The 12,162-nt window shown below is 56.0% G+C and overlaps 1 protein-coding gene across 5 annotated transcripts in view; it reads left to right on the plus strand.

Annotated features, from left to right (window-relative positions):
• ZAN (zonadhesin) overlaps positions 1-12,162 on the plus strand; it is a 37,769-nt gene that overhangs the window by 13,600 nt on the left and 12,007 nt on the right. For 4 of the 5 annotated variants that reach the window (XM_042971681.1, XM_042971683.1, XM_042971685.1 and 1 more), the window contains 19 exons: positions 1,041-1,182; positions 1,349-1,468; positions 1,946-2,070; positions 2,419-2,564; positions 4,011-4,154; positions 4,531-4,638; positions 4,725-4,894; positions 5,517-5,719; positions 6,450-6,591; positions 6,911-7,158; positions 7,390-7,570; positions 7,825-7,936; positions 8,288-8,382; positions 8,699-8,875; positions 9,906-10,114; positions 10,362-10,506; positions 10,926-11,173; positions 11,270-11,434; positions 11,891-12,015. In XM_042971681.1, the coding sequence (XP_042827615.1) occupies positions 1,041-1,182; positions 1,349-1,468; positions 1,946-2,070; positions 2,419-2,564; positions 4,011-4,154; positions 4,531-4,638; positions 4,725-4,894; positions 5,517-5,719; positions 6,450-6,591; positions 6,911-7,158; positions 7,390-7,570; positions 7,825-7,936; positions 8,288-8,382; positions 8,699-8,875; positions 9,906-10,114; positions 10,362-10,506; positions 10,926-11,173; positions 11,270-11,434; positions 11,891-12,015 (3,005 nt within the window). The remainder of the gene's footprint in view (positions 1-1,040; positions 1,183-1,348; positions 1,469-1,945; positions 2,071-2,418; positions 2,565-4,010; positions 4,155-4,530; positions 4,639-4,724; positions 4,895-5,516; positions 5,720-6,449; positions 6,592-6,910; positions 7,159-7,389; positions 7,571-7,824; positions 7,937-8,287; positions 8,383-8,698; positions 8,876-9,905; positions 10,115-10,361; positions 10,507-10,925; positions 11,174-11,269; positions 11,435-11,890; positions 12,016-12,162) is intronic. The other variant, XM_042971682.1, reaches the window with a different exon arrangement.

Genomic DNA, 12,162 nt, shown 5'->3' on the forward strand with positions numbered 1-12,162 from the left:
AAAAAAAAAAAGTGCATTAAGCTCTTCACTAGTGTCCAGTGGCTTGTCTCAGCTTCAGGTGTTCTTCCCCATGGATCATCTGAGTTCCTATCTGCCTCTTTGAGGACCACTTTCTCCCCTTCCTCCCTTTAACTAGTCTCCTGGGTGTCCCTGTGTCAGTGTTAGGATTAGTTTCAGCCTCAGAAAGATCTATCACAACCATTAGCATTAAGCATTTCTTGCCTGCCCCTGGAGTCGTGTATGCATTTCTTATACATTCATTTATGCATTCAAGGAACGTTTCTTGAGTCCTTTCCACCCTCCTGGAATTGGGGCCATCCCAAACAGGGCATGGTCCTTGCTCTCCTAATGCTTTTAGATTCCGCAGGATACATTGGATCATGTTCACTATGACACAGCATAGGTTTCTTTTTCTTTATTGTTTATTTATTGGGGGCGGGGGCAGGGGCAGAGAGAGAAGGAGAGAGAATCTCAAGCAGGCTCCCCACTGTCAGCAAAGAGACCAATACGGGGCTTGAACTCACAAACCATAAGGTCATGACCTGAGCCGAAACTAGGAGTCGGAAGCTTAACTGACTGAGTCATCCAGGCGCCCCAACAGCAAAGGTTTCTTGGATGAGAGCTCCTGCCAAGCACTGTGCGATGTGTTGCGGCTCTGATAGTGAGTAAAGAGCCATGGTCCCTCACAGAGTGCTTGCAATCAAACAATCACAGGAATTAATACGAAAGTACAGTTGTGGTAAGTCCTGGGAAGGAAGGGTACCCAAAGCGGTGAGGGTGACCTCGTCAGGGAGTCTGAGAAGTCTTCCTGAGAAAGCAGTGACCCTTGAGCTGGTTACATAAAAATGATTTAGAAAGGAGGGGGAAGAGCATTCCAGGACAAGAGGGAAGCACGTGCAAATGTCCTGTGGTGAGCAGGGCTATCTGGCAGGGCCGTGGGAAGAGGAAGAGTATGCGCCAAGTGAGGTCTGCAGGTGTGGTGGTGAAGGGGGAAGGGTCCCCAGAGCTATAGTGTCTAACTCCGGACCCCCTGCTCCCAGCCTGGGGCAGAGTGGTTCAGCTCGAACTGCACAGAACGTTGCCGCTGCAGGCCTGGCAGTCGGATGGAGTGCCAGATCTCTCAGTGTGGGACTCACACAGTGTGCCAGCTGAAGAACGGCCACTACGGATGCCAGCCCTATGGTGAGCCCCTCCCTGCACGCTACCCCGCCAGCCAGCTGGTCAGAGTGGGTATGACACCAGGGTCCCTTGACCAGAGGAGCCGGGGCACGCCACCGGGTGGCTGAGGTGCTGCTTGGAGCAGTGGCAGCAGCCCGCTGCCTGTGCCCCCCACCCTCCTCCTCCCCAGCAGGCACCGCCACCTGCACCGTCTACGGAGACCCGCACTATCTCACCTTTGATGGAAGACACTTCAACTTCATGGGCAAATGCACCTACGTCTTGGCCCAACCTTGTGGCAACTCGACAGGTATGGCCCTGGAGATGCCTGGGCCAGGGGTCCAAGTTCAGAACAGCTGGGAACAGCGGGCGGCAGGAAAGGGCTGGGGAGCCGATGGGAGGAGCAAGATGGGAACAATGTCTTGGGTGACGTAAGAGTGGACGCGTCCACCCCAGAAGCAGGACTTACTCAGGATGCCCTTTAAGAGAATGCCTCTTTAGGAGTTGTCTCCCTGGCCAGCTTTTACTGAACGCCTACCTGGAATAATGGCAATGAAGGGACGAGAGAGCTATTACGAATGCCCTGCCCCAGAGGGTGCCCTGGCCCACTGAGGGGCACAGAGTCTCAGCACAGTACAGGCTATTCTGGAAGAAGGCAGACAGTCACGCCCCACTCTTTGTGGTCCATTAGCCCCGCAGTGCCAGGTGTGGGCGCCACCCTCAGTGGACGCTCAGACATGCTTGTTGAATGGGCCCCTGGGTGCTCTTCACCCCTCTCCCCACCCAGAGCCATTCTTCAGGGTGGCGGCAAAGAATGAAGATCGAGGACAGGAAGGCATGTCCTGCCTGAGCAAAGTCTACGTGACCCTGCATGAGATCACCATCACCCTGCTCAGGGACAGGCGCACGCTGGTGAGTCTGGTTTTCTGTTCAGTCCTGCCAATGCTTCCAGACCTTGGCTGTAGCCTGTCCTATGGGCCGCGGTGTTCCAGCCAGCTCCTGCCACCTCCAGACCTCTCAGGGACGGGTTCCAGAGCATTCTGTGTGCTACTGAGGATTGCCGTGGATGCTGCCGTGCCTTCCAGCGTGGATGTGGGAATCTGTGGGGCGGCGGGGGGTGGTTCTCCTTGACTTTCCATCTGTCTCTGGGTGGGGCGTTCTCCTTGACTTTCTGTCTGTCTCTCCGGGTGGGGGTGGGGGCGGGGGTTCTCCTTGACTTTCCGTCTGTCTCCTGGTCTCCTCCCTTGCCCCGCCTTCCAGGTTGGGGGGAAGCAAGTCTCTCTCCCAGCGGTACCTTCTAAAGGAATCTTCCTGGCTTCAAGTGGGCGGTTTGTGGAGCTGCAGACGGCGTTTGGTTTGCGGGTGAGATGGGATGGCAACCAGCAGCTGTATATAAGTGTGCCCAGGTGAGGGGTGCCCTTCGGTGCCGCTGCCACTCCCCCGACCTGCTCTGTCCCCTCCCCCTCCCAGGACCTTGCCCTCCTCCTCCCCCTCCCATCCAGGCACTAATTTTCAATCTTTGGGTGGGAAGCATCTAGTTCCCGCCTCCCTTTGGATGAGGAGACAGGAGAAATTGGTTTCTGGGCAGAATGATAATAGCAGGATATACACATGATGCTTTGGGAATGTCCTAGAACGAGTGGCTAATGGGTCTTGGGAGCTTCCTGAAGAGTGGTCACTTGACTCCAGTCTCAAGAAAGGGTGGTTCCCAGGACGGACAAACAAGGGAAAGAATGTCTTTGCAGATAGCAAACGGCAAATGCATGGAAAACCGGGAATGTGGGAATATTGTAGTCGTGTGGTTTGAAATGCTGGGGTTTGGAGTCGACAATGAAAAAGAATTTTTTAAAAACATTTTTTAAATGTTTATTTATTTTTGAGAGAGAGAGAAAGAGAGAGAGCACGAGCAGGGAGGGGCAGAGACAGAGAAGGAGACACAGAATGTGAAGCAGTCTCCAGGCTCTGAGCTGTCAGCCCAGAGCCCGATGCGGGGCTTGAACTCATGAACCGAGAGATCATGACCTGAGCAAAGTCAGACACTTAACCGGCTGAGCCACCCAGGCAACCCAAAAAGTAGTTTTATTAAAGCACAGGGATAGGACCCATGGGCAGAGAGAGCTGCACTGGGATTGAGGGGTGCCTGATTATAGACTTGGGAATTGGGGAAGTAAAGATAAGCAGAAGCTTCCAAAGGAGACTCACAGGATCCCAGAGGTCTAGCTGTTGCCAAGCTATGGTTGTCCTTCCCTCTAACAGAGTATTAATATTAAGACAGATGGAGTTCCTGGAGGAACATCTTACTCTGCCTGTCTCAAGTATTTGTTGGGGCACCTGGGTGGCTCAGTCGGTTAAGTGTCCAACTTCAGCTCCGGTCATGATCTCACGGTTCATGGGTTTGAGCCCCACGTTGGACTCTCTGCTGTCAGCACAGAGCCTGCTTCAGATCCTCTGTCCCCCTCTCTCTGCCTCTACCCCCGCTTGCTTGCGTGCACTCCTGCTTTCTCTCTCTCTCTCAAAAATAAATAAACATAAAAAAAAGAATTTGTCAAAGGGCTGTAGGTTGTAAGGAAATGTAATTTTATCTACATTTCTTTTTGCCTTTGGTTCCCACATTTGTAGGGCCAGCAAGAAGATGGGGCATGAGTGGAGTAGTGAGGATGGCTGGGGGGAAGGTCTGTGAGGTCCTTGTGCGCAGGGTGCCTGGCACAGGCTCTTGTTTGCAACGTGCGTCTGTTAGTCCTCCGATGTGTCCTGCCCGAGGCCCACAGCTCTGCCCTTCCCTCTGCGTGGTCCCTCCAGGGACTGGAGCCCCTTCTCTCCATTAACGCCTCCTCCTCTCCTCCCACCCCCAGCACCTACTCTAGCAAACTCTGTGGCTTCTGTGGCAACTATGACGGGGACGGTAGCAATGACAACCAGAAGCCCGACGGCAGCCCAGCGCTGGACGATGAGGAGCTGGGCAACAGCTGGCAGACGGCAGAGGACGAGGACAAGGAGTGAGGACGTGGCCACCCCTGCCTCTGCCCTTCTGAGAACCGTGCACCCTGACCGACATCACCCCTTTTCTTCCTTCTCCTCTCCCGCCTGCAACCCCCCCGCCCCCGCCACTTCTGTCATTCTTCTCCCTGCTCCCGATCCGGCCAAGTTCACGAACACCTCACCACCGCGCTTGCCCCCACGCTGTCAGTCGTCCTCAGGGGATGCCAAGCAGCCTGTGTTCCGGTTTGCTCGGTTCCAGGTTTTCCCACCTCCTCCCGGGCTTGGGGTTCAGCAGCTGTCCACTAGGGGCCGCCGAGAGCCGCGAGACTGCTGGGGTAGGGGCGGGGTGGAGAGGAGCCTTCAGGGCCTGTTGGGGGGGGGTGTCTCTTCCAGGTGCCAGAAGAACCCGACAGTCCCTCCCTCGTGCAAGTCAGGCTTGCAGAACAGTCTGTCGGGACTACAGTTCTGTGGACGGCTCTTGGACACCCGCGGAGCCTTTGAGTATGAAGGGAGCCGGTTAGGGCCACGGGAGGCAGGGTGGTCACTGAGCACCTGGCTCATTCCTCTGACCCAGCCTCTCTCCTTAGGGCATGTCTGCCTCACCTCAAGGCCTCCTCGTTCTTCAAGAGCTGCACGTTTGACATGTGTAAATTCCAGGGGCTGCAGCCAGTGCTGTGTGCCCATATGGCAGCCTTGACTGAGATCTGCCAGGATGCTGGCTATGCCGTGAAGCCTTGGAGGGGACCCCAATTCTGCCGTGAGTTGTGCCCCGCAGCAGGGCCCCTTCCTTCACCCACGGATGCGAGCAGAGGGTGGGCATCTGAGTGTTGGCACAGGCGTGGGGGACCCCTGGCTGAACCGCTCTGATTCCACACGTGCACAGGGAAATCTGCAGGCAGAAATAGCCATGGAGAAAAATCACGGTCCCTTGCAGACTCAGAAAGCGCCCCCGGCCGCCTGAGGCTATGCGGGGCAATGCTTGCAGGTGTATCTGCACGGCCTCGGTGTCCTCACGGCCTCTGGGGAGCCTGCTTAGGCAGCGGTGCCCTTGATCGAGCCCTCATGGGCTTTTTCTTCTGCCCTGTAGACAAGTGCATGTCTACACAGCAGCAGTGCTGAGACGTTTGGATCTGTCTGCTCCCCCAGATCTTTCTGCTCCCCCAGACCTGCCTCTTAGTAGCTCCCAGCAGGCCACTTTCTGGGCCCAGAGTGGAAGCCGAGCTCCTTGGTCACCCTTCTCCGGGTCACCCTCTGCTTCTCAGGATTGGGCAGAAGCCTCTAGCTGTGGGCCCTCTGAACGCTGGGCTTTGAACCCACCTTCGTTCCCTTTTCCCTGCCCTGCCCTGTGCCCTTCTCACCTCTGCCTCTCCCTCCTCCAGCAATGACCTGCCCGCCCAACAGCACGTACACGCTGTGTGCCAGGGTGTGCCCCACCACCTGCCATTCTGGGTTCTCTGGCATGGCCTGCCAGAACCGGTGTGTGGAGGGCTGTGAGTGCAACCCGGGCTTCGTCCTCAGCGGTCTCCAGTGTGTCCCCCACTCCCAGTGTGGGTGCCTCGAGCCCACACTGGGCTACTTCAAGGTGAGCCTCTGGGCCCCCCACCCCCATGTGCACATTTGAAGCCAGACCCTCATCTCTGGTGTTTCTCTCTTCCTCCTTTGCCTGTCCCTTGCCCTGTCCCTGAGAACGACACTGGCGTCCATCACAGCCCTCTGCCCAGCTCTGGGTCGGCCTACTGAATACGCTGTCTGTGCCTTGCTCTCCCCTCAATTTTACTTTCTCTGTAGTCCCTCTATCTCTGCTCTGCCCACCCCCCACCACCTGTGTCTGTTGGAATCCTTCACCTCCTCTGAGGCTCTGTTCAAATGCTGCCTCCTTGAAGCCTTCCTGATAAGCAAAGTCAGAAGACATTCCTCTAAACTTCCTGAGCCCGTGCTTATTGTCCGTGTTGATGGCAGGAAACTCTCATTGGGCCCCCTGATTGTCTTCTTTAGGTGCATATCCTGCTGGAACAGTTGATCCATTAGTTTACTTGTTTACTGCCCCCCCTCCCTACCCCCCCATCGTGAGCTGTTAGGGCAGGAACATCGTCCACCCAGTTCATTCCTGAATCCCTAACACCTAGCACAAACAGATATCTGTTGAAAAAGTGAAGGAACAAAGAAGTGAATGGCTGAGTAAGTGAGCCAATGCCAGGCTTGCAGCAAAGCCTGGAGCTTCGGGATGACAGGAATGGTCCCAGGGAGCAACCCACTGATCTGAGTAACAGACCTGGGAATGACCTCTTTCCTTTCTTCTTTCCATCCCCCAGGTAGGGGAGCGGTGGTTCAAGCCAGGCTGCAGACAGCTCTGTACCTGCGAGAGCAACAATAAAATTCGCTGCACGCAGTGGAGGTGTCAGGCCCAGGAGGTCTGTCGTCAGCAGGATGGCATCTATGGCTGCCATGCCCTAGGTGAGCAGACCGGTGGAAGGTGAGTGGGGGGGGGGGGGGGAGCTGCCCACGTGACCTTGGGCGAGGGCATGGCTCTGCCCTAAAACAGTCACCCCAGAGAGCCGGAGTCTAACGGGGGACTGGAAGGCAGTTGGCCCGAGCCTGAGCAGCCTCTGTGTGGACCCGGTGAGGTTGGGGCAGTCCCTATGCTTGACCTCTCTAGGCCGAGCCAACCACACGGATGAGCCAGGGATGAGCCAAGAGTCCCATTCCAATGTGGACTCGCCCAGAGAGCAGCTCAGGGTCAGGGCACCTCTGAATTCCATCTCCTTCACCCCAGGGGCCGCCACCTGCACCGTCTCAGGGGACCCCCACTACCTGACGTTCGACGGAGCCTTGCACCACTTCATGGGCACCTGCAGCTACATCCTGACCAGGCCTTGCCAGTCTAGGTCCCTAGAGAACTACTTCATCGTGAGCGCCACCAATGAGTTTCACAGTGGGAACTTGGAGGCCTCTTATGTCAGATCCGTTCACCTGCACATCTTCAACCTGAGAATCTCGCTCATCAAAGGCCACAAGGTCATGGTGCGTGCCTCCACCCGCCTCCCCTGGCCCCTGCACCACCAGCATCTCTTCTCTGCACCCTCCTTGCCCACAGGCCCACCTGTCTGGCTTCTAGAGCCCCTGGGGGAAGCCCACAGCAGATCCAGCCCCCAATTCCGCAGACACATCGCCATCGCTGTCTGCTGCCTCGTCCTGGGCCCGTTGTCCTTGTCCCAAGGGCTTCTCCCTACTGCGTCCTCCCTGCCTCTGTAGCTGAATGGTCGCCGAGTGGCCCTGCCTGTGTGGCCTGCGCAAGGCCGGGTGAGCATAAGGCCTAGCGGTTCCTTTATCCTCCTCTACACGGACTTTGGGCTTCAAATTCGCTACGATGGGAAGCATCTGGCTGAAGTGACAGTGCCCTCCTCCTATGCTGGCCGGCTCTGCGGGCTGTGTGGTGAGTTCCCTGGGCATCTGCGGGCAAAGTAGGGACAATGGGCCAGAGTTTGTCCCAGACCGGCTCATCCACAGATTTCAGTAGGTGTCCTGAGGGCCTGTCTGCTTGTGTGTGCGGGTAGGTGTTAAAAGGCCAAAGGGAAAGAGAAAGAAAGATGAACCGTGGTCTGTTGAGTGAAGAGCGAGCTGTCTCTTCTAAGAGGAAGGTGGTGGTCCTGGGAGAGGGTCTATGGCTCTAACTGGACCCTCCTCCAGGCAACTACAACAACAATAGCCTGGATGACAATCTGCTCCTGGACAAAAGGCCTGTGGCCAGCTCGGATGGCCTGGGCGTCGCCTGGAAGTTCCCTGATTACTCTGAAACAGGGTGAGCTGGGAATGCGGGGAGCCAGAGCTGGGGAGCAGCCTCAGCGGGCAGCCTGGGGGGTCCTCTGTGCGTCCCTGATCTCTCCGGAGACGAACTGACCCAAGGTTGTTGTCCCCCGCCGCCCCGCTTGCCTTCTGCACTTACTCATCCGTCTCTTTGGAGAGCCCCCTTGGGAATCCCATCCTGAGTGCCAAACGCTTTCCTTCCTGTTGCATCTTCTGACCTTGTTGCTTGAGGGACCACTTTGTTCTCTTCTTATTCCCCTCCCATTTTCCCTCTCCACTCTCGCTTCAGTTTTGGGGAAGCTTCCTCCAATCCTAAATTCCTGTCCCTTCCCCTCTCCTTGTTCAGCTGCTTTGCTAAGAGTCCGAAGCCCTCCAGATGCCAGGAGAACAGAGGGGCAAACAGCTGGGAAAAGAACTGTGATGTCTTAATGGACCCTCAGGGTAAGCCACATCCCTTGGTGGCCGCAGCGCTCTCCTCCCCTGGCCAGAGACAGAGGAGGGGGACTGGTCAGGCAGAGAGGAAGGATGAGACAGGAAATAGAAAGTCGGAGGGAAGGCAAGCGGAAGGTAAGGCAGAGGCAGTGTTCACCTCGGGAGCTCTGATGGACCTTTTTTCTTTGCATCTCAGACAGTACTTTCTCAATAATGACGGGTTTTGATTGAAATGGATGTTGAATGCACTCCAGGGCAGCCGCGTGGTTCTTTCCCCTTCCAAGCTGACTCTCTGCCCTCACACCTACATCGTTTCATCTTCCAGGACCCTTCTCTCAGTGCCACGGGGTGGTGCCTCCCCAGTCCAGCTTCGCCAGCTGTGTGTATGGCCAGTGTGGGACCAAGGGGGACACCCTGACCCTGTGCCGCTCCCTGCAGGCCTATGCATCCCTGTGCGCGCATGCCGGCCGGGCCCCTTCCTGGCGGAATGGCACCTTCTGCCGTGAGTGACCCGACCACCTGCTCCCGAAGCCCGGAGGAGGCTGCCAGAACCCCTGTCTCTCTTCCTGTCCTTAAAGTCTGCTCCTCTGCTCTTCTGTCACAGCCCACCCCTCAGCCCCATGTGGAACCCCCATCCTGTCCCAGGCTTCCAGTCTCTCCGAACCCAACCCCCACCCTCAACTTGTCTCCCCACTCTGGGAGCCTCCTCCATCTGACTCTCTCTTCACCAAGACGGTTTACCCTCATTTGGTTACTGCCTCCTACCCCTCTGACCTGGGCCAGCTCTGTTCCCTTTCTTCCTTCCTCTCTTTTCAGGGAACTCTTTTTTTTTTTTTTTTTTTTTTTTTAAATTGTGGTAAAATATACATAACATAAAATTTCCCATCTTAATGACTTAAAACTTTTTTTAATGTTTATTCATTTTTTAATTAAATTTTTAAAAAAATTATTTTTGAGAGAAAGACAGAGAGACAGAACGTGAGGAGAGGGGCAGAGAGAGAGGGAGACACAGAATCTGAAGCAGGCTCCAGGCTCCGAGCTGTCAGCACAGAGCCCAACACGGGGCTCAAACTCACGAACCCTGAGATCATGACCCAATCCGAAGTCAGACTGTTAACCGACTGAGCCACCCAGGTGCCCCCAGAATGTCTTTTTAAAGACTGAATAAGGGGCGCCTGGGTGGCTCAGTCGGTTAAGCGTCCGACTTCAGCTCAGGTCACGATCTCACGGTCCTTGAGTTCGAGCCTCGCGTCAGGCTCTGGGCTGATGGCTCAGAGCCTGGAGCCTGCTTCCGATTCTGTATCTCCCTCTCTCTCTGCCCCTCCCCTGTTCATGCTCTGTCTCTCTCTGTCTCAAAAATAAATAAACGTTACAAAAAAATTAAAAAAAAAAAGACTGAATAATAATCCACTGTATGGATAGATCTCATTGTGTTCATCCATTCATCTGATGAACATTCTCTGGGAGCTCTCAATGCCCCGAGCTCAGGGTGCTGGAAACCACTGCCTTTCCTGACACTGGTTTCTTCTTAGCTCTGAAGTGCCCGTCCAGCAGCAGCTACAGCCCCTGTGCCAACCCCTGCCCAGCCACCTGCCTCAGCCTGACGGCCCCCAGAGACTGCCCAGCAGCACTGCCCTGTACGGAGGGCTGTGAGTGCCAGAAAGGTCACATCCTGAGTGGAACCTCCTGTGTGCCCCTCAGCCAGTGCGGCTGCGTCGACCAGGAGGGCTACTACCACCCGGTGAGAGGCCGGACCGCAGCGCCACATGTTTGGGGAGCAGGAGGCCTCAGAGCCTGTGAAGGGATAAGGCGGCAGGGCCAGTGCTAGGGGCTGAGCAGCAAGCCCAGAAGCCCGAAGGCTGAGAAAGTCTGGGGATGGAGGCAAGCAGCCAAGGGGAGCGAGCCTGAGGGGGCGCCCGGGGTAGAGGGTTCAGTCCAACTCTGGCTTCCAAACCTCCATGGGCTCTGCTGACGCCCACATCCCACAGGTCGGGGAGAGATGGTACGCGGACCACACCTGTTCCAGGCTCTGCACCTGCTCCACTCGCAACGCCATCTCCTGCCAGCAGGCCGCCTGCAAGCCTGGCCAGATGTGCTGGCCCCTGGATGGGCTGCTACGCTGCCGGGCTTCAGGTAGAAGGCCCTTGAGCACACAGGAGGACCCCGGTGTCACTGAGACTGCTGTCCCCAACTCCTCCTCACCCTCTCCCATCATCTGTAGCTCTTGGGCTCCTATGTCCGGGGTCCCAAAGAACTTCTGACTGGGAATGATGACCCCTGTGCCGTTGGAAAGGGTTCCTCGTGTTCACTCATGGCTGTCCCGGCCGTGAACTTAGATGGGACATTGTGAGTCCCATTATGATGCCACATTCTCTGGCAGAATAGCGTCCCTTCCACCCCCAAGCCTCATCCTAGCCTGGCCACCGAGCCTTTATTTCTCTTCTCCCCTCCCTGTGGGGCCTCCTTCACCTTCAGCTCTCCTCACAGATGGGGAGAGCACTTGTTCTTGGAGAGGCTAGACCACTCCTCAGCAACCCGTCTCTCTCTGCCAGGTATGGGAGTGTGCCGTATCTCAAACCACTCTCAGTACCTGAGCTTCGATGGCACTTACCACACCATCAGGGACACCTGCACTGGTATCCTGGTGAAAGTGTGCCACCCCACCATGGACCTGCCTTTCTTCAAGATCAGCGTCAAGTATGGGAAGAAGAGAGGCCAATCCGCTGTTTCCTACCTCCACCAGGTCAACGTTGACTTCTTTAATACCCTCATTACCTTGATAAAGGACCACCGTGTGCTGGTGAGCTGGGTGGTGTGGGGGGGAAGGGAGGAGGCCAGCTCTGGGGAGGGGGCTCAGGTCCCTCTTCCCACTCACCTGCCCTGCCCTCCTCTGTAGATCAACGGCACACAGGTCACCTTTCCCTTCGCCACCGAGATCCGAGGGCTCAGAATCAGCATTGTTGGCAACAACACCGTACTCTATTTTAACACCGGGGTCCAGGTCAAGTTTGACGGCAAAGATTTCTTTGAGGTCCAGCTCCCTGCAGCCTATTACCAAAAGGTGGGGGAATCCCCTGGCTCTTCTCTAGGGGAGTCTGTCTCAAGAGGGCAGAGCCCTCTCCAGACCTAACTGGTCACTCCCCAGAATGGAGGAGGGCTGGGAGTGCGCCTGTTTCTTAGGAGTGGAAATGCGGGCCCATGCCATATGAAAAAGTCTCCTTTTTCTCTTTCTTTCTTTCTTTCTTTCTTTCTTTCCTTTCTTTCCTTCTTTCCTTCTTTCTGAGAAAGAAGGAAAGAAAGCAAGTGAGAGCGGGAGGGGGGTGGGGGCAGAGAGAGAGGCAGACAGAGGATCTGAAGCGGGCTCTGCCCTGGAAGCAGTGAGCCCAATGCGGGGCTCGAACCCACAAACCATGAGATCATGACCTGAGCCAAAGTTGGACGCTTAACTGAGCCATCCAGGCACCCCAAAAAAGCCTCTTTTGCTTCCCTGGTGCCCAGAACCCTTTTGCCCACCCAGGTCTGTGGCTTGTGCGGAAACTTCAATGGTGAGGAAGAGGATGAGCTCATGATGCCCAATGACGAATTAGCCCAGAATGACGCTGAATTTGTGGAGAGTTGGCAAGATAAGGAGTCTCACCCAAAGTAATTGTCCCCAAAGCCTCTAACCTTTCATAGGAACAGGAGTTGGGATCCCGGACTGTGTAGCGTGCCAAGGATAGGAAGACTGGAGTGTTCCTGTATGTGTGCAACTTGACGGGGGATGGCTTCTGGGTCCCCGGAACCTATCTG

This window comes from Panthera tigris, chromosome E3, assembly GCF_018350195.1.
Source record: "Panthera tigris isolate Pti1 chromosome E3, P.tigris_Pti1_mat1.1, whole genome shotgun sequence".
Taxonomy (NCBI): Eukaryota; Metazoa; Chordata; class Mammalia; order Carnivora; family Felidae; genus Panthera; species Panthera tigris.